Source organism: Alexandromys fortis, unplaced genomic scaffold, assembly GCF_014885135.2.
Source record: "Alexandromys fortis isolate MF-2015 unplaced genomic scaffold, M_Fortis_MF-2015_v1.1 scaffold_3, whole genome shotgun sequence".
Lineage (NCBI taxonomy): Eukaryota > Metazoa > Chordata > Mammalia > Rodentia > Cricetidae > Alexandromys > Alexandromys fortis.
This window is the reverse complement of record NW_026067909.1, coordinates 28,376,772-28,396,758: the sequence shown is the minus strand read 5'-3', so window position 1 is coordinate 28,396,758 and position 19,987 is coordinate 28,376,772. Positions and strand designations below refer to the sequence as shown.

General features: G+C 51.1%; 1 protein-coding gene across 14 annotated transcripts in view; it reads left to right on the top strand.

Moving 5' to 3' along the window:
- Positions 1-19,987, top strand: part of Mcf2l (MCF.2 cell line derived transforming sequence like) — a 133,044-nt gene that overhangs the window by 35,916 nt on the left and 77,141 nt on the right. For 4 of the 14 annotated variants that reach the window (XM_050137447.1, XM_050137445.1, XM_050137455.1 and 1 more), the window contains exon 1: positions 835-942. The exons of 6 other annotated variants lie outside the window; for them this stretch is intronic. In XM_050137447.1, the coding sequence (XP_049993404.1) occupies positions 864-942 (79 nt within the window). In that variant the 5' untranslated portion in view covers positions 835-863. 4 more of the 14 variants (XM_050137452.1, XM_050137444.1, XM_050137448.1 and 1 more) reach the window with 4 other exon arrangements.

The following is a 19,987-nucleotide window of genomic DNA, read 5'->3' as shown; positions in this document are numbered from 1 at the left end:
AGGAAACATGTTACCTGTCCTGCCAAACAACAACATGACGGCCAGCAGCTATAGAGGTTGGCCCACCACCACCCTGTGCATTGCAACAGTACCCCGTATACCAGCAGCCCAGAATCTGTGTGGAGCTGGTGGTGTCAGATGCACAGTGTGGCCCTCTGCCAAACATGGCGAGGTTAGAGAGCCCTGCGCCTGCAGCTGAGCTCCCTTCCTGCAGACCTGTGTCTTAGGACTGCCAACACCCTTGCGGGGAGAGTCAAGCCCTCTTCCCACCACCCACCGACTCTCTCTTACCTGGGCATGAGGCCTCGTGGAGAGAGCGCTCTGGGCTGCTGTGGCCTCTGCACCTGCCCTACAGCGGCAGGAGGTAAAGGGGGCCTGGGGCAGGAAATAAAGGGAGCACTGGGCTCAGGCTCTCAGCGTTCTCTGGGTGGTATGGGATTGGATCCCTGCAGCAGCTATTTCCAGTCCCGAGGGTTCAAGCCCTAGGGCGCGCGGGAGGGGGGCTGAGGGGGGGCTGAGGGCGGACCTGTGCGCCTGCAGAGCGGGGCTGCCAGATGCCCCCTTGATGCATATTAGCCTCCCAGGTGCTCAGGTGGTACACACGCATGACTGCCAGGTGCGGGGTGGTGACACGCCCGGCGGGCTCAGTGCTTCCGCTTCCGCCTAGCGCCCCCCGCCCCCCATCAACGCAAAGCGCGCCCCCCTCCCTGTGGCACGGAGACCAATCCTGGGAAGCCAAGGAGAGAGCCACAGCCCCCTCCCCGCTCCAGCCGCGCCCCCTCCCCACCGTTCAGCCCCACCCGACAGCACCTCTGGTGCAGCTGAGGACTATCTTCTGGGGATCGGTTTTGTTGAATCGGAGGATGAGGTTTTGGCTGAGAAATGAAGAGATGGCCTTAGAAGAAATGGTGCAGAGATTAACCGCGGTTTCCAAGAACACTGGTAGGAGGAGCCGCCGGCCTTGATTATATATTCTTAAGCTTGACATCATTTGTCGAATAGTAGAGAATTGCATCTAATGGCTGTAGAATCCCCTTCATTCGCTTTCTCCGAGCATTGGTAACAGGAAAGGCAGATGTGGTGGGCATTTTCTGGTAACTGATAGGTTTGTGTGGATTGACAATGTGATTTTATTCTGCTTGATGACGTTCAGAGAATTACAGATCCGTGACACTGGCTTTCTAGGAGATGTGGGTTTGTATGCAGAGCCATTTGCCTGTGGGGGAGCCTGCAGTCTGCTTGGGAACCTCACCTCATCTGCGGCACTGGTCATGGACCTATGATCCCGGAATAGCCTGTGGGCCAAGCCCAGGCCCTTCAGACACTGGGATGGGAATGGGAGACAACAGGAACTCATTTATGGGAAAATCCCCACCCGCACTGTCCAACCTTAAGGCCAATGTTTGCAAATATAGTTTGTAAGAGAGGAGACTAGTGTAATTAGACATTCAGTTTCAGGATTAATTGATTGATAAAGTGAGCGGTGAGGCACGGCTTTGGGATCCTGTAGATTTTGGCCCCTTGGAGCTGGCAGCATGCATCTTGCTGCTGACTTCCATGCGTTGTGCTGCAGAGCCAGGTATCCCTGACCAGCTTTCCCTGACACGGAGAGGAAATAGTGGTGTGCGATTAAAAGTAAGTCTCTGGCTTTGCCATGTGTTGTGTGGTGTGTGTCCTTATCTTTTCTAAACAATACTTTGCTGAGGGATTAAGATTGCATTTGTTGTCTGGCTGGGTGTGGCACCCCCTCGGTGTAGTGAATGACTAGGTCAGCGTAAACATTAAGCAGGATAGTCCCCCTACACTGGTGTAGACCTTCACCTTACAGTGCTGGTTTTGCAATAGAAACTGCTGTTTGTTATAAATGGGTGAAAAGAAAAAAACCGTTTATGTCATCTGTCCCCTTCCTCTTGGAGACACAGCCCGTTTTTTCTGGGTGTTGCTTGAACAAGGTCTGGATGAGTACAGAGCCCTGTGGAACTGCCTGCGTTCCTGGGGGGCTGAGAAAGGAGTGGAACTTGCTGTTCTTCCCACCTGTGTTTGGCTGGTGTGGGGGTCACAGTGGGAACTGCTCCACCAGTGACGTCATCCCTGGGTTTTAGATACTGAGGCTTCCTCTTGGACTCTGGAGGACACAACATGAGTATTTTAAGTTGTGATAAGGATCCCAGATGAGAAGAACCTGGGCTGGATACTTTTTCTGTCACTGAATGTGCTTGTCCAGGCATCCTAGGATGGGCCCTAATGCCCACTATTGTCTCATCAGAAGCAGCAGCTTGCAGACCGTGCCCTCCAACGCTTCTGCAGTACTGAAGCTGCAGACTTCATCCAGGCCCGAAGACATGGTTGGCAAGAGCTGTTATGAGCATTGCTCGATGTTGTAGAGAACGGTGTCCCCACATCTGTACCCTCTGGCCTCTCGTGTACACTGATCATGCTTACCGAATCTTTATTCCTGCTTATTGCGCTGGGGAGCTGGGCTACTAGGGTTAGAGGCTGTATGCCAGGCACTGGGGCCAAGAATTGTGCATGCCCAATGCAGGTGCTTGCTTTCACCCCTGCTGGGGAGTGATATAGGTCTACTGGTCATTATCGCCCAGGGTTCACATCCTGAGCATGTCCTCCAGAGCCCCTTCTAACAGAAGGTAGCTCAAGGTCATAGGGTTGTTCATGCTCCAGGGGCATGTTAAGGTCTTGGCCAGAGTGGCTAGACAGTTTTAGGAGCTTGATCTGGAGACTGGTGAAGCTGCTCGAGTGAAGGCTTACAACTGAGGACTTGGGCATAGTGACTGTCCTTAGAGCTTTGCGTCACCTGGCTTTAGAGCTGCGAGTCACCTGACCTTCTGCGCCTCTACCCTGAGCTTACACACAAGCAGGAAGCCTGTGCTGTTCAGGACATGCTGCTGTGTTCTCACTTCAGATTCCAATGTTGTATCCCATGACCCAGAACTTTCTTACCTGGGCTGTTCTGCACACAGGGCACGATGCATGCTCTCTGGGATCTGTAGCCTTTGACCTTGAGCATTTAGCTTTCGTGTGGACTCCTGAACCTGACCTCTGTACCAATGCTGGACACTTCCCAGCAGCAAAAGCCTTCTGGGTACTTGGGTTCTTCTCCAGTATTTTCCTCTCTTTTGTTTTTCTTTTTAGATTTACAGTATTTGGTGAAAAACAAGAACATTTAAGGGAGAAATGGTAAGGGCTTAGTTGATGTGCCTAGATGTTTGAGCTAGAGGTGTTCCCACGTCAGTTGAAGGACTGGTTAAAACACAAATGCAAGACACCCTAGGGAAGTCATCACAGCAATGCCTGAGAATTGACACCTTAAAATTCCCTGACGATGAAGATGGTGCGGGGCCAGGAATCAAAGCTGGCAAACCACTGTAGCAGGGGAGCCTTAAATCCAGCCCACCTTCTTTATCAGTAGGAAGTGAAAGTGTCTTCATGGGCAAATGACTAAGGGGGTGGATGGAAAGACAGAAGGAATGAAGATAAATAGATGTATGAATGAGTGGGCTGGCAAACAAGAGAATGGGCATCTAGGTGGATGTGTAGATACCTGTGTGGATAGATTGTGAACGGACGGTGGCTCGGTGGATTGCAGAGGAGACAGATGATGATAGATAGATAGATAGATAGATAGATAGATAGATAGATAGATAGATAGATGATAGACAGACAGGTGATATGTTAGTGAACAGATGTGTGAGTGCCATGATACAATGGGTAGGTAGCTGGGTATGTAGATGCACGTGTGGATGACAGTGAGGGAAGGAATGCACAGATCTGTGAATGGATGATTGTGTAGAGGACAGGTGGATGGATGGATGATGAACAAATGGAAGGGTGGATAAGAGGACAGATTGCTGCATAAGTGGAAAGTTGGGTAGGTAAGTGGATGGATGGATAGCAAGGCTAGCTGGGTAGATGAAATTTAAAGCAAAACAGCACAGTGGAAGCCATGTAATGTTTTAATACAATCCAAGTTTCAATGCCAGAAACAAAGAACATCCAGCTACTTATGTGTTGAAGAGACAAGTTGTTGGCTTACCTCAGAACTTGGATGATGAGGGGATGTTGATGAGCCTTTCTGACTCCACTGCTCAGAGGTTGCCTGTGGTGTCCACTGTAAAAGAAGTTTCTGTCCTACCTGGTCCCACAGTCGTTCAGTCCCAAAGAAACACACAAAGACTTACATTAATTATAAACTGTTTGGCTTATTAGTTCAGGTTTCTTACTAAGTAGCTCTTTCAACTTAAATTAACCCATAATTCTTGTCTGTATTTAGCCACGTGGCTTGGTACCTTTTCTCAGTTAGGCATTTTCATCTTGCTTCTTCTGTCTCTGCCTTTTCGCAGAGTTCTCTTAGTCTGGTTGCCCGCCTATACTTCCTTCCTGGCTGCTGGCCAATCAGCGTTTTATTAAACTAATATGAGTGACAAATCTTTACAGTGTACAAGAGCACTATCCCATAGCAGGCCTCTGGACCCAGACATTTGATTTCCCTCCTCCTCTGTACTGTTATCTATATCAAACTCATCACAGTCTAAGGCCTGACGCTCAGCTTCCAGCTGCCAATTCAACTATTTTGAAGTGTTTTTGTTTGACCCAGTGCCATCAACATAATGGCTTCCAAGGTGTGTGTATCTGTCTGTCTGTGTGTACGTGTGTCTGTCTGCTTGTTTGCCTGCCTGCCTGTTTTGCTCCTCTGGAGAACCCCACATCCATGACGGTGTTTTCTGACTAGATGCTGGGGAAGTGAGACTTAACGGCCATTTCTGTTGCTCCTCTTTTGTGAAGGCTGAAGTGGGAGGCGTTGTGTGGCTGACCTAATAGTAGATGTTTCTTGGCAGATGTTGGATCAGGCTGCGCACCCAGATATGAGCAGAGTGGGGTGTGAAGAAGATGGCAGGCCACATGTTCCTCAGTAGTGTGTGGTACCTACTCTTGCGGGAGTCTCTGTAGCAGGTATTTACCTCCCCGTGTTCTTACTAGAGAAACTTCTCAGTTATACAGCTTTCAATTGTGGTCAGCTTGATGGGGGGCTCCTTAGCCTGATTCTGCCTCTATGGACAGTTGGGCCCTAGCTGTGTTAACGTCTTGGTCTGCCCTTGTCTCTCTGCCTCTGTTCTAGTCTGCTTGCCCAGTGTCTTTTCTCCCCTGGCACTTGTCTTCTTCCTTAAGAACTCCTTTTCATATTCTGGCAGTCCAGGCCCGAGCCCTCTTCCCCTGTGGCAAGTCTTTCCCTGGCTGTTCCGTGTGTAGCCATGTGTTGTCACTTATCGCTCTCCTGGGTCACGTGACCGGTGCCTGCAATTTTCCCTTGGCATTGTCAGAGCTGAAGCCAGCATGGCTGGCCATTGCCTGAGTCCCACCGTCCTCAGAGGAGGCCTAGCCAACCCTCAGGAAGGGCTTCTTTCTTTCCAGTTATCGGGGATGCCAGTTGCTCCGTGCCCTACCTCAAGGAGAGCTGTATTCCCCGGAGCTGTAGCGTGTGCAGGGATGCCTGGAGGAGGATGCTCACACGCTCACGTTCTTGCCAAGACGCTGCCTGCCCACTTGCTGAAGGGGCAACGTTACAGGGCTGTAGTACAGAGAGACACAGCTCTGCTGGTGACATCAGCACCTCTGCAGAGTCACCCCAGCTACAGCAGCTGTGTCATGTTAGTGCAGTGTGACAGACTTCTGCTGAGCTCCATTCTGCTCCCAAGGGGTCCCAGATGTCTGCAGCCTAGGGAGGGAGACAGCAGCACCCACATAGGCACACATGTTTGGAGTGCGAGTTACTTACTGGGCTTTTTAGGGAGTTGGTGTGTTGGGCTCTGCAGATGGGAAAGGGGAAGCAAAATGCACCATCTCCTTGGGTTGTTTTAGATCCCAAGGGTGAGCATTGTATTCCCAAGAGATCAATGTCTTCCCAGATCTATGAATTAGAAAGGCAAGACTAGAGTCCAGATCTAGTTTCCTGACAGTTCAGAGGTTTAGGCTGTGCCGCTGTGAGGGGGGTGAGCAAGCCTTTAGCTAGTGTACCAGGAAACTGTTACATGAACTTTTCTTGGGAGATGCAAATAAATACGTACTACCCTCAGATAAAACACCAACAACAGACCAAAGTACCATTCCATCCAAGTCCAACCCGTGATTATGTTAAAGAGCATGAGGGGGAAGACCCCACAGCAGCCACATCACTGGAAAGTTCCATTCCAGAATAGTTGCGTCGATGGAGTACTCCCTTGTGTTTACCTCCATTCCCTGATGGCACGGCCACATTCAGTTAGGGCAGAATCACAGGTGGCCAAGAACTGCAAGGGAGAGTTGCATTCTCAGATGAGGACTCATAAACCTTCTCCATACCCTGCTTCTGTGAGGGAAGCTATCACCAGGCCTGGTCTGGAGGGTGTCTCGTGGACAGCCCAGCTGTGGATGATCATCATCAGGCCTGGTCTGGAGAGGGGTCTCGTGGTCAGCACAGCTGTCGATGACCATCACCAGGCCTAGTGTGGAGGGTGTCTCGTGGACAGCACAGCTGTCGATGACCATCACCAGGCCTAGTGTGGAGGGTGTCTCGTGGACAGCACAGCTGGGATGAAGATGATTATTTTGCTATAATACTCTGTAACATGGGGCTGTTTCTAACCCTGACCAATCCTGGAATTCCTGGCAGTCGTAGGGCCTGAGTAGAATTTCTGGAAAATCAAGGGTATTTTATCAGCATTGCCTGTTCTCTCCCTCTCTCTCTCCCTCCCCCCCCCCCCCCCCGCCCCCAGGGAACCACTTACCTTGTTTTTTGAGGCAGGTTGTCTCACATTGTCCTAGGCTGGCTGGACACTGAGCCCCAGGGACCTGCCTACCTCTGCCACGTTTGCTCTACTGCATCAGCTTTGTCCTGTGGGTTTGGGGCACGAACTCAAGTCTTCACGCTCGCACAGCAAGCTCTTTACCAACCGAGCCGTGGTCTCATCCTCGGTGGTGGCTGTTTGTCCTTAGGGTTTGGGATAGTTTCAGGTAGAATGGTCTTTCCAACTGTCTGAATAATTACTCTACGACCCAGAAGAGCCATCATGCTTGGCTTGAGGTGACTCTGAATGCCACAGGCCCAGCAATGTAAAAGGATTCCTTGTCTAGTTCTCTTCTTGAGGGTTGTGTTTTCCTGGCCCACTTTAGAGAACAGACCTAAACCTGAAAGGGAAACACAGGTCACAGGGAGGTATTCTGGTTGGCCAAGGCAGCTCCATCTCTGCTCCATGGAACAACGTTTTCTACAACATCTGTCCATCTGTCTGTCCACCCATCCCTAGAAACCACTTGCTTGTTATGCACTGATGTAAGTCAGGCACTCTACCTGCAGGTCATGTAAAAAATACATGGCCTGTGGGGCTGGGGAGATGCTTCAGTGGGAAACAGCACTTGCTGTGGAGCAAGGGGGCCTGGGTTCAAATCCTCAGCACCTACATAAAAGCCAGATGTGTCCGTGAGTTCCTTTAACCGCTGCGCCACAAGGTGGAGATTTGACCATCCCAGGAGCTCACTGGTCATCCAGTCTAGCTGAAGCAGTGACCTGCAGGTTCAGGAGACCCTTGCAGAGCAGTAAGGTAGAGGATGATAGAGGACATCCTCCTCTCGCCTCACATGGCGACAAGAAAACACACCAAGTGTAATAGATAAAACAACCCACACTAACTGCTGCTACTGTTGCGTCACGGACCGGAAGAGTGAAGACGTAGGTAGCAACATTTCAGGGCAGAGGACAAAGACTGAAATATCTTTTAAAATTCTTATTATTGTTGTTTTATTTTACAATGGGTGTTTTTGCCCATGTGTGTGTGTGTGTGTGTGTGTGTGTGTGTGTGTGTGTGTCTGTATGCATCTGCGCGCGTGTGCCTGAGGAGGACAGGAAAAGGTGTGCATGATCTCCTGGCACTGGAGTCACTTACAGTTGTGTGCTGTCACATGTGAGCTGTGATTTTAACCCAGATCTTGACCACTGAGCCATCTCTCCAGCCCTAGCCTGAAATATCTTAAATGTAATATCTTGTAATGGAGAATGTGAAAAGTAAATACGAAAGTTAAGTAATGAAATCCTTAAGCTGCCCTCTTAATTCACAATGAATAAGGGTATGTGTAAAGACCCCCAGTGACTAGTGTTGCCACAGCCATACCAATTCCTGTATGTACTGTCCTTCTAACCTATGGCGGTGACATGAGGCTGACCTCCTAACCACCCAGAACTGGGAGCATGAGATCACGTGGCTCTGTGTTCCCGGGCTGCAGCTGTTTGTTAGGCGTTGGGCTGTTGGTGGCTGATGCCGTGCTGAGGCCTCAAGGGCCAAATGGACACTGGGTATCCATATAGGAAGCCTTCCTTCATGTTAAAAATGGATTCTAAATGTTCCTTGACTGTTGTTGTAGAAGGGCTACCTCCCTGAAGCAGGACTATGCACGCTGAGCTCTGGGGTCTTCTGGAGATGAAGGAACGCATCTTCCTGTCCCACACATAGAAGCAGTGATGGTGGGAATTGGGGAGCGGATGTTGATGTGGGAGAGGTGAGGCTAATATGTAACCTAGAGGTGAATCCAGCTACAAGGGATGACACGGGATTCTATGCAAACATGATGTCACCGTAAGGGACATAAGTAAGCATCATAGGCTTTGGCATCTTTGGGGTCCTTAAGTGCTGTTTCTTGGGATACCCAGGGATGGTTGTGTACTATGTCACAGATACTTCAAAGGGGAGGCTAAGAGATGCTCTCGGCATTGCAGACAGGACGATCCGTGTTTGGGTTTGAAGAAATCCTGCACACCTTGCCTGGGATGGCTAATCGCTCTTTCCTTTCTATGAGCAGAGCAGCCAAATGCTGGCCCTACAGCACCCCACGGCTGCGGACCATCTGGGCTGCCGTGGCCCCCAGAGGATGATAGCTTTTATGGCTGATCTCACCAGGGGCACCCTATGGTAGGAGTTTCCATGGTCTCTGGAACAGAGGACTTGGCCTGGAGTTCAACTCACAACTCTCTAAAGAGACTGTAAAGTAAGGGCTTCTGTTCTCCTCAAAGGGACCTCTGTCCTCACCCAAACCCCGAGAGATTCACAAATGTTAGAAGGAAATCAAATATCTGGGAGGAGTCGTTCAAGAAGGTTTGAAACAGTCAGTTGGGAGCACAAACCCGCCAATTGTTTTTTTGTAAGTCACAGAGATTTGATGGCTCTTGTGTATCTAAATTGGCTTTTCAGCAAATGCCCTGGGTTTTCCTTCACTCCCTGTTAAAGAAATAAGGTCGCTTCCCAAAGATAAAATCCAGTTTCTCAACTTCAGAGGCAAGCCACAGAGTGTATGTTTAACCCGCTGAGGGAGAGAAGCAGTGTTAAATTTCATTAATATTATTGTTGACAGGATATTATTCTAGGTGGGAACCAGTGCCCCAGATAGGACTCATCCTGTAAGGATGCTTGATCTTCCAAGATTTTTTTTTTTTTTTTTGCTGTGCTGGTCATTGGACCTGACTTCACACACAGTAGGCAAGCAATGAACCCATAGCACACCCAGCCCCTCTATGTGTGTGTGTGTGTAGAGGTCAGAGGGCAACCTCAGGGGGTCCACTGTTTCTGTTGTTTTTTTGTGACAAGGTCTCTCACTGGGACCTAATTGGCTGATGCTGGCTGGCAATGGGCCCAGGCCCCACCTGTCGCCACCTCCTAGCCCTGTCTTTCTTAGTGCTGTGGTTACAAGCTGTACTCCAGTGTCCCAGTGTCACGGGCCGTGTCATGCAAGAGAAGAAGAAATGAGGGAATAAGCAGGTTGTGGACAAAGACCATAGCCCAGCCCAGGTTCTCCGTTTGAGACCGAGTTTCTCTGTGTAGGCCTGGCTGTCTTGGAACTCGGAACTCCCTCTGTAGACCAGGCTAGTATGTAGACCAGGCTAGTTTCACACTCTAGAACTCTGCCAAGTGCTGGTATTAAAGGTGCACACCACCACACCCAGCTCAAGACAAGCTCTTGAAAAGGGATTAGTGGCATTTTAAAAACTTGTGTGAAGACAGACTTGAGCCAGCCACACTTGACGGGAAACTGCAGGCTGTAGCCTGCTCAGCCGTCAGAGCCTCGGGTCCAAAGTGTGCTCCGTATGGCTCTCAACACTTGCCTCAGCGAAGGAGGTAGAGAAGCATCAGGGCTGGTCCCAGGCCTGTGATCACATCAAACCACTGTTGGTGGTTTTTTGGGGATCAGAAGTGCCTTCCTCACTGTGGGGATTCTGGGTGAGGACCAGTGTCTGCCTGGACGAGGGCAGATGTGAGGCCCAGGCCCAGAGAGGATGGCTGAGCCTTTCTTCCTGGTTGGGTAGTGCTTTTCTTGGCTTCTGTGTGCCCGTGGTGTGGAAGTCACGTCTTAAGTTTTGCTGTGGCCTGTGATGCAGCAGGTGGCCTTGTCTGTGGGATACAAAGGCAGCCTTGGGGTTGGGCACACAAGCTCCTCGGCTGCGCTCATCTGTCATACTCAGAAGTGTAGTCCAGCAAGAGACCTCTCCAGGTAGAAGCACCACCATACTGACAGTGAGCACTTCAGTGATCTTCTCACAGGTTACTGCATCTGCCCCTTCTCCCCTGGATCCCAGAGGGAGGATGGGTGATGAGCAGGTCATTGTGCATCCAACCCTGAATGTGCTCTCAAAAAACAGAGGCCAAATAAGTACTGCCCCACCACAGATGAGGCAGTGTCCCTCAAGTGGGCTTTTGGGGGCCAGAGGGGCATGGCGCAGGTCTCTTGGACACTCACCTGACTCAAACCCTTTCCACTTTCTCCTAAGCTTAGACGGATAATGATATCAAAGATGACAATGAACACAATCATTTGGCATGCTTGTGTTATTATGGTTAAAACAGGGCCCAAATGAAGTGCTTGGCATATCAGACATGAGAATCTGAAGCCCCAGGATGTGCAGGGCACATGGAGCCAGAGGGTGGCCCCCAATTTAAGAGTCCCTGGAAAACCCTGGTATTGTCCCCTCACTTTCCCTCAGAAGCATCTGTGGGCACCAGGGCAGAGGTCAATAGCCGCTGGCTTGGGAGGCTCCGTGTGTCTCATGGAAAGTGTCTCTGCCAAGCTAGGCGCCTCACCGTTTCCTCTGCTGAGGGCTGGACAGCAGACTGGGAAACTTCCCGATTTATTTCAGAACTCCAGTAGCCAGTCCCTCCCTTCCTCCTGGTTTGTAGTTGTTTGTTTGAACTTGAGACTTCCTGCAGCCTGGAAGGTACTTCTGGCCTGAGTAGCTCCCTGGCATTTGCAGCTCTGTCCAGACAGCCCCTGTGTGAGGAAGGAAGCCACCAGACCTCACGCACAGATGGGCGGGCTCAGCCTTTCCCACTTGGTCTCCAGCGGCAGCGGCATCGCGGTCTTCTCCTGCACCATCTGAGAGAAGAGTGGCAGGTGCGCAGCCTCTGGCCACTGCAAGAGGACATTCTGGGGCTTGGGGCTGAGGGGGAGCCCGGGAGCCCAGGAGACCATTTGACCCCATTCTTTCTCATGACTTGGTGAAACCCAAGGTCACCTGGGACGTCAACACCTAGGTGTGCACTGCAGGTTGCTGGTCCCTCCACAGTTTCTGACTGTCCTAGAGAAGACCTGTTGGCGTTGGGAACCTCAGGGCTCTTTAGGCTGACGTGTGACCTGGTCCTGAAGATCACTGGGCCTCTGCTTCACAGAGATTCAACCTCAAGAGGGCAACTCAATGGCAGAAAAGGGTGCATCTCGGGGGGCTTCGCGGCGGTTCTGGTCACTGCTAAGGAAGCGTCGGGGAACACCAGGGCGCTATAAGCCAGGTGAGTCTGGAGGAATGAATGGTACCTCTGTGAGGACTCAGGACGAGGTCCCTCTAGGCAGGCACTTTCTTGTGGTGGTTCAACATTTCAAAATATTGAGAACCGTGTTAAGGACCCTTAAAAACATCTGATGGCTTAAAATGAAGGCAGTCTGGGTGCATTTGTCGCATTTCTGATCTTTTCTCTTCTGATCTGAGGACCTGGCTCAGAAGTTGTCCTGGTGGCGTATTCCACCACACCCCACCCCCAGTCAGTTTCTCTTTAGAGCAGAACACTTGTTCAGCCAATTTAAATTCTCAGAGTAATGGTTTACAAATTAGCATCCTGAAAAGTGGGGAAGTTCCAGTCACTGGAGCTAGAGAAGTGCCTTGGGGCTAATTTCTGGTCCTGGCAGAGAACACAGCACTCTCTGCCTCCAGGAGCCTGGGAATTAGGAGCAGCAGTGGCTTCTGACCTCAGGCTAATGTAGCATCTTTATGGTATGGGGTAGACAGGTAGTCGGACCAGCGCCTCCTTGTGTCCACCTTAGGTTTGCCTCCTCAAGGTGGTTTGAAGGTATTTAAGCCCCACAAGCTTGGAGAAGAAACTGACCCCCTAGTACCTCTGACTGCAAAGGGGGCAACCATTTGGGGATTCATGAACTAAAGCTCCCCCCCCCTCCAGGATGCAGCTGCTGGGGATGCCTGGTGACCCAGCATGAGCACAACAGGGCAGAAGGGGGCCCTCACCCTGTGTGGCTATGGAAAGTATCTCTAACATGGTGGGGTAGGTCACGCCCTTTTGGATTAGCACAGATAACCCTAGATGATGTACCAAATCCCTGTGCCCTTTATCAAACCCTCTGACATCCACCTAGTACAATGCCGGGGAAGAACAGGACTGGGCATAACCGAGGCTGAGCAGATCCTGGCTTCTGCTCAATGCCCATTACCAGCCTTCCAAACTCCTCCTCCTTCCCCTAACACGAATGTGGGGAGAGTCTCCAAGATGGAGACTACAAAGTACTCCCCCACATAATGGGGTACTCTGGACCAGGTTTGAGTAATCTCATGCCGTTGTCTCTGGGCCACCAGTGCTGTCTGCTTTGACTGCTGAGGGTATTGAGATCCGTTTTTGTGGTACCCTGCTGACTCTGTCTCCCCATCTGTGTCTCAGTAGAGTTTGTCTGGTGAGCTCCCTCCTGGTGCCAGTGCATCTTAGACAGGTGCAGGCTGGGCAGGTGCCGCTCAGTGCAGTAAAATAGCCCCGGCAGGTGCAGCTGGAGTAGGTACAGCTTACTGTATTCAGCTTGGGTCTGGAGCAGTTCAGGCAGCCAGTTGCTTGCCTATGCAAGCTGAGAACCGGGAAGGCAATAAGCCCTGGAGTCCATTTCTCCATGTGATATATTTTTTTTTTTAACATGGAACCTTTCTGGGGGCTTGTTGATATCGACTTATGTCTCAACAGAAGTGAAGTCGGGGCTAGGGTTGTTGACACATAGTTGGACAGAGGACAGGTGACAGTCATGGATGAACAAAGGGAAGGTGGCATCTGAGGGGTGGGTTGTCCAGCCTGGGCATAGCTGTGTTCTTGTCACACAAGTCTCTGTGGGAGCTGTGTGCTGGAGATAGGGAAAGCATCTCACTTGCTTTGGGAGCCCTGGACCATGGCAGCCGCCCAGATGTGATTCTGACCAGCAGGGAAGCCGTGGAAGGGGGCCAGAGACATAGGTGCACCTCGGCAGCATGTGGTCTACCAGCCACCCCCTTAGAAGCACTGGAGGGTCCTCTCTAGTTGATACTTAACTACCATCCACTGGAGAGAGCGCAGTGGCAGTGTGTGCCCTGGCCCCTGGCATCTGCACCCCTGCCCACTCAGCTGTGCTGGTCTCTACACCCTCATGGCCTCTACTCCCCTCCCCTGCACCCCTGCCCACTCAGGTGTGCTGGTGTCTACACCGTCATGGCCTCTACTCCCCTCCCCTGCACCCCTGCCCTCTCGCCTTGTGCTGGTCTCTAACCGTCTTGCACAGGCACCGCCCCTGTTTTCACTGGGCTGAGCGGTGACAAAATTCAGTTCCAGGTAAAACCCTGAGTCAGAGTCGCCACACCTCTTCCCTGTGGTAAACGATAGTGTGGGAGAAAGTGTGGCTGAAGGTTATAATTTTCTGATAAACAGAAGCGGAGTGTCATCAGTTTACGCAAGAGAAGTTTGGGCTGGTCTCCTGCATCTTCTGCTTCTTCTCCTGCATCAGCCTTCACTGTGACTCTCGGAACCAAGCTGAGTCTCTCTGTGGAGGGTGACCCCTCTGCTCTGCTGGGTTCAGGCTATTTCAGTTAAGCCAAGGAAAGCTGTCTTATTAAGAATCCAGACAGTCTCTCCATAAATACATGCGTGAGGTTGGCACAGATAGTTTTAAACTGATTTAGAGCTAATTAAAGGAGCAGGTAAGGGGCTAAGGAGATGGTTCAGCTACACAAGCGTGAAGACCAGAATTTGGTTTTCCAGAAACAATGTAAAAGTCAGACAGGCTTGGCAGACGCCTGTAATTTTGGCACCTGGGTTCCCCACCTAAAGCCTCCTAGCTAGACTGGATGGCCTTGGTGAGCTTTGGGAGCAGAGCCATGAGATCAGTGGCCCTGCCTCACAATGACTAAGTGGAGAACGGTTGCAGAACATGCTCTGTGTCCACTCTGACCTCTGTGTGCATTCGTGAGCACGTGACAGCACATGTGTACACCACACTTGCACACCACACTTGCACACCACACTTGCACACCACACATGCAAAAACGCCAAGCTTTGTGAGGCACTTGGTGATGTTGATCACGCTGATATTTACTTTTGAGCTTCCTGGTAGCTGAAATGAAGGGGTGGGGGGAGGGGAATGGGTATTAGGTCAGGTGCAAAGAAAAACTCTCCTGTAAAGAGTTTTGGGAGAAAATCGTTCTTCCGCAGTTTACACAGATTTGTAAGAATTCTGTGAATACCCTGTTTGCAAGTTTTTCTTTCTTTAGAAAATTAGTGCTCCTATGTGGATGCTTCACAGCAGCCAGCTAGAAACATTAAAACCTGTGTGTTGAGCGGGATTCCTTCCAGAGTCACACCGTGGTTCCAGCATTGTTGGCCTGGAGAGCCCCCACTGCAGCTAGGATCACTTATGTCCCAGCTGGTCGTTGTGTGACAGGTGTGGTCCCACACCAGACATACAGGTCGCTGAGCTGAGGTTCCTCGGTTACCCCCTGGCTCAGGCCAGTAGTTGCCATGTTTGTAGAAGACAGGCATATTATTCACAGTGAGAACATACAGTGTGAGGCTGGACCACTGGCATGACGGTCCTGCCCGCGCACGTGTTTGTATCCACACTCCTGGTTTCCATGCTTCTGAAGTTACTGCCAGGAGAAGGGAGTGGCCGTCCTGCCCTGTCTCTAAATCTAAAGCAAGCTTGCAGAGAGCTGGGAGGTGGCTGAGGTGGGAGGGGCTACCATGTGATTTATGGGGCTTTTGTTCACAGGGGAAACACCGGTGAGAGACATTTCCTTCGGGGTGCTCCTGGAGCTTGTTTGTAAGAAGACATTTCCTGGTCTGAGGAAATTGGGGGATTGTTATCATTTTTAAAATTTCAGGCAGATTGGTTGAGGCAGTAATTTTGTGATAACGAGATCTGGATGCTAGCCATTTAGCGTGCTGGGGTTCCTACAGTCTTTCTTTGGGTTCTCTGGATCTAGGTTATGTTTGGTCCTTATGTGTTATCTTTGGGGTGCCTGTGGAGACTCTGCTATTGCAGAAGGTTGAATGGCACACACCTATCCAGGTCCTGACCTGCCCACAGTGTGCATTTGCTGACCGTGGGGAAATGATATCCCTGACATTTGGATGGTGGGGGCTGCCAGTCACTAGATTTGATGTTTCTAAACAATGGGACCTCACTGTGAATTGCTAAGTGGGTTCAAGAATCCAGCCTTAGCCGGGCGGTGGTGGCGCATGCCTTTAATCCCAGCACTCTGGAGGCAGAGGCAGGCGGATCTCTGTGAGTTCGAGGCCAGCCTGGTCTACAAGAGCTAGTTCCAGGACAGGAACCAAAAGCTATGGAGAAACCCTGTCTCGAAAAAATAAAAAATTTAAAAAAAAAAAAAGAATCCAGCCTTGCCTGGATTGCTGGGCAGAAAGGTCAGTTTTCTACCTGCCCCTCCCTCCCTCTGAAGCTTCGTCTACCTGTACCCTTTAGGTCCTGACTGTGGGAGTAACTGACGGTGTGAGCCTGTGCTGGTCCAGTCTGTCTGTGCTCTGGATAGGAGTGTTCTTTGTATACCAGGCCTCTAATAGTGAAGGAAATGCTGGTGTCAGGTAGACCACACACACACACACCACCACCACCACCATCTGTTCCTTTCCTATAAGGAACAAGACTCTACCTGCTGCTGCGGCCTCTCCAGTTGGACCACAAAGGACTCCTTTAACTTCTTGCTGGTGTGCTCTGTTGACCCCTCTTGCCTCCCTGCCCCTCGGAATGGTAACTCTTCCTGTCCATCACTGTAGATGGAAGTTATCCAGATGAGTCCCAGTGCTTCAAGTCAGCAAGAATGGCTCACTTGTTCCTTTTCCCAAAGCCGCTTGCAGGCTGCTTCAGCCCGGAGTCCCTGTGTAAATACACAGGGTGGGGCGAGGAGGGGATGTTAGTCCTGGGAGAGCAATTACCGTACAGTGTTCCATCCTGGTTAATGATAAAATGAAAGTGAGAGGCTGGGCATTCTCCCCGCGGCTGGCGAGTGCAGTCAGGTGCTAGAGTGTCGGGGAGGACGTGCACGTGCACGGTGGCCATGGCACACAGACGTCCTGTCTGGATTTCTGTGGCGGAAATGAAACTCTACTACATCTACTCTGAGTGGTGTTCCTGGCTACACTCTCAGGCTGAGGGTGAGTCCTGGGGTCCTCCGAGGGAGTGGGCGCACTGTGCAGCTTGGTGCTCTCTGGCTGGTGTTCTGTTGATGAGGGAAGTGGTCTCCCCAGTCCCTGCGTCCCTCCTTGGATCTGAGGCCACTAGGCTAGGATCTGGGGTGCATGGGTTCTCACCCTGTAGTTGTCACCTGACTAGTTTGTGACATTGTAGGCTGGCAAACGTAGGACTCCCTCCATGTCACCAAGCTGCTTTCCTGACCAGCTCTCAGGGAGCTACAATACCATGCAGCTTCCCGGGATTCAGTCACATTCCCCTTGGCCTGGCATTTGACAAGTTTACCTGCGTGTACAGTGTCACAGATGAGACCGTGGAAGAGGTAATCGCCAGAGATGCTGCTCGGGGCCTGAGCGTGTGGGCAGTGTCTCTGTGGGTAGTAAGAGAGAAGCTTCTGCTCAGCAGAGGTAGCTGCTGCTAATCCGGCTCACACCCAGGTCCCCCGAGTTCTTCTCTCTGCACTTTGTGGCTCCAGCCACCTCTCCTAAGAAGGACACAAGCAGTGTTCAAAATAGTGGCACTTACAGGAGAGAGTTGGGGGTAGCGCATATCCCTCTGCCACAGAACACCTTGCTCACGAGTACAAGTGAGGCCATAGAGAGCCATCGGCGATGTGGGGAAGGGAGTAGGGGACCAGCCAGGACCACTGACTCTGCAGAAGGAGGGTTTGGAGAGGTGGCGGGGGTGAGGTGTTTACACTCTGAAAGGACATCCGTGTCAGGCAAGGCTCTGTGACATCCGTGTCAGGCAAGGCTCTGTGACATCCGTGTCAGGCAAGACTCTATGACATCCGTGTCAGGCAAGACTCTATGACATCCGTGTCAGGCAAGACTCCATGACATCCGTGTCAGGCAAGGCTCTGTGACATCCGTGTCAGGCAAGGCTCTGTGACATCCGTGTCAGGCAAGACTCTATGACATCTGTGTCAGGCAAGACTCTATGACATCCGTGTCAGGCAAGGCTCTGTGGATGGGGCCCATACGTCAACAGGCTCAGCTATGAAGTTTCATCTGTTTGTAAAATAGGAGCACTCTTTCCTTACCGAGGCTGAACCTGGGGAACTCTAGGTGGTTGTTGGGTGAACAAGCCCATGTTTAGACACAGAAATCATAGGTACTTAACAGGGACCATCATGGGTCCATGCTGTGAGATTGAGGTTACCCTGGCAAAGGGGACTATAGTTTTTCTGTTGATAAGGCCTGAGGAAAGTCCCTGGGTGTGATGGGACACCAGAGGTCTAGGGTGTCAAAAGCAGAGATTGTGCTATGGACACGATGCCTACCTATCATGCCCAGAGCACAGTGTGCAAACTCCTTCATGGAGCTCTCCTGCTGCTGTGGGACACTCACAGAGGGGTGTGGCTCCCCCAGGGTTCCCGAAGCTTGGAATTTCCTACAGAGCCATGCCTAAGCCAGTGGTTCCCAACCTTCCTAATGCTGCAACCCTTTACTGTGGTTCCTCATGCTGTGGTGACCCCCCCATCCATACAATTATTTTTGTTGCTACTTCATAGCCATAATTTTGCTACTATTATTAACCATAATGTAAATATTTGTGTTTTCTTTTCATAGGGTTCTTATGTGACCCCTATGAAATGGTCATTTGGCCCCAAAAAGGGTAGTCACCCCTAGGCTGAGAACGATTGGTCTAAGCTGACCAGATGGAGAGAGGGGCACAGGTGGTGGCAACAGGGGCTTTGGAACATGGCCGAGTTCCCTTCTATCTGCATCTGTCACCAGAACGGCCCCAGGAATGCTAGCAAGCATAGGGCACTTTCTACTTGAGCCTGTCTTCTCTTGTTTTCCTGTAAGGTCTCCCCGGGGCTCACATGGCAGTAAAGCCTACACAGTGCTGCCTCAGAGCAGGGTCAAAGGCTGCTCACCTGCCCCATTACCAGGCTTCCTGGAGTGAAGCCTAAGTCAAAAGCATAACGGGAACTGAAGTTGTCTTCCTGCAGCCTGGCAGAGCCCTCCCAAACCATAGAAACTTGGCTCTTCCTCCCAGAGATTTCAAGGAAGGACTGAGGAAGAGACCTACAGCCTGTAGACATTGCCAGCCCACCCGTGGGGCCATCAGCACCCACCCTACCCCTGCACAGTGCCTGTGGTATTCTCTCTTTGATGTAGCTAAGGAGAGTTAAGGCCTTGAAAGTAGCGTGTTCACCATGGCCTGATGAGTGGGTCAGGGGAGGGATCCTAATCCCATTCATGGCTAGGAGGGGGTAGTAGGATGTGTGTATAAATGTGTTGGGCCACCCCATTACTACAGAAACAGTCTCTGGATCACCTTAATTGCCCTAATCGAAACAAAGCCAGCGTGCGGCAAGGGTCCCCAACTATTACATGAGCCTTTTGTGCACCTGGGTGAAGTTCAGACAGCAAGGCAGAGGAAATCGCTTTGAGGGTTCAGTGTCTGCAGAGCAGGTAGGGGATGCAAGGGACAGAGCTTCCCCTACCACCGAGGATGTGGCCATGGCTCTGTAGCATGGGTGGCTGTCCTTGGCTCTGAGAAGTTCACCATGACTCAGAGCAAATGCGACCGGGTTCGATAACAGACGTTTGCTGTTTGCCATAGGGCGCAGCAGCTCTGGGCTCTGTTTGCTTTCTTCATCTACTGTGTTTGTTTTCTCCAATATATGGCGAGAGAATATGGGGATCCACCTCTGGGGAGCTAATCCGCCCCCATGGAAACATGTACCTACCACGTGTGAAAGCAGAGGAGGGTTAGGGGTGATCATGCTGAGCTCTGGTGCTCTGGGTGGGGCCAGGCCCTTTCCCAGAGGCTCCTGGGGTCTATGTGATTCTGTGAGTGCCTCTATGTGTGCAAGTGTGACTCTCTTACCCAGAAAGACATATCTATGGCACGAGAGAGACGAGCTGGGACCCCGGTCCTGGCCTCACTCTTACACTATATGCCACTGAGTTTTAGCAACCGAACCTGCGTCCCAAACAGCAGGAGCCGGCTGAGCCCGCAGCCTGGTCTGTGTCTAAAGAGCAGGATGAAGAACATGGGATGTACTCACTCATATTTGGTTTCTAGCCATAAATAAAGGGCATTGAGCCTATAATTCGTGATCTTAGATCCCAAAGAAAAACATATAGGCATCCTCCTGAATATTAACCTTCATCAGGCGATGAAAGGAGACAGAGACAGAGACCCACATTGGAGCACCGGACTGAAATCTCAAGGTCCAAATCAGGAGCAGAAGGAGAGAGAGCATGAGCAAGGAACTCAGGAC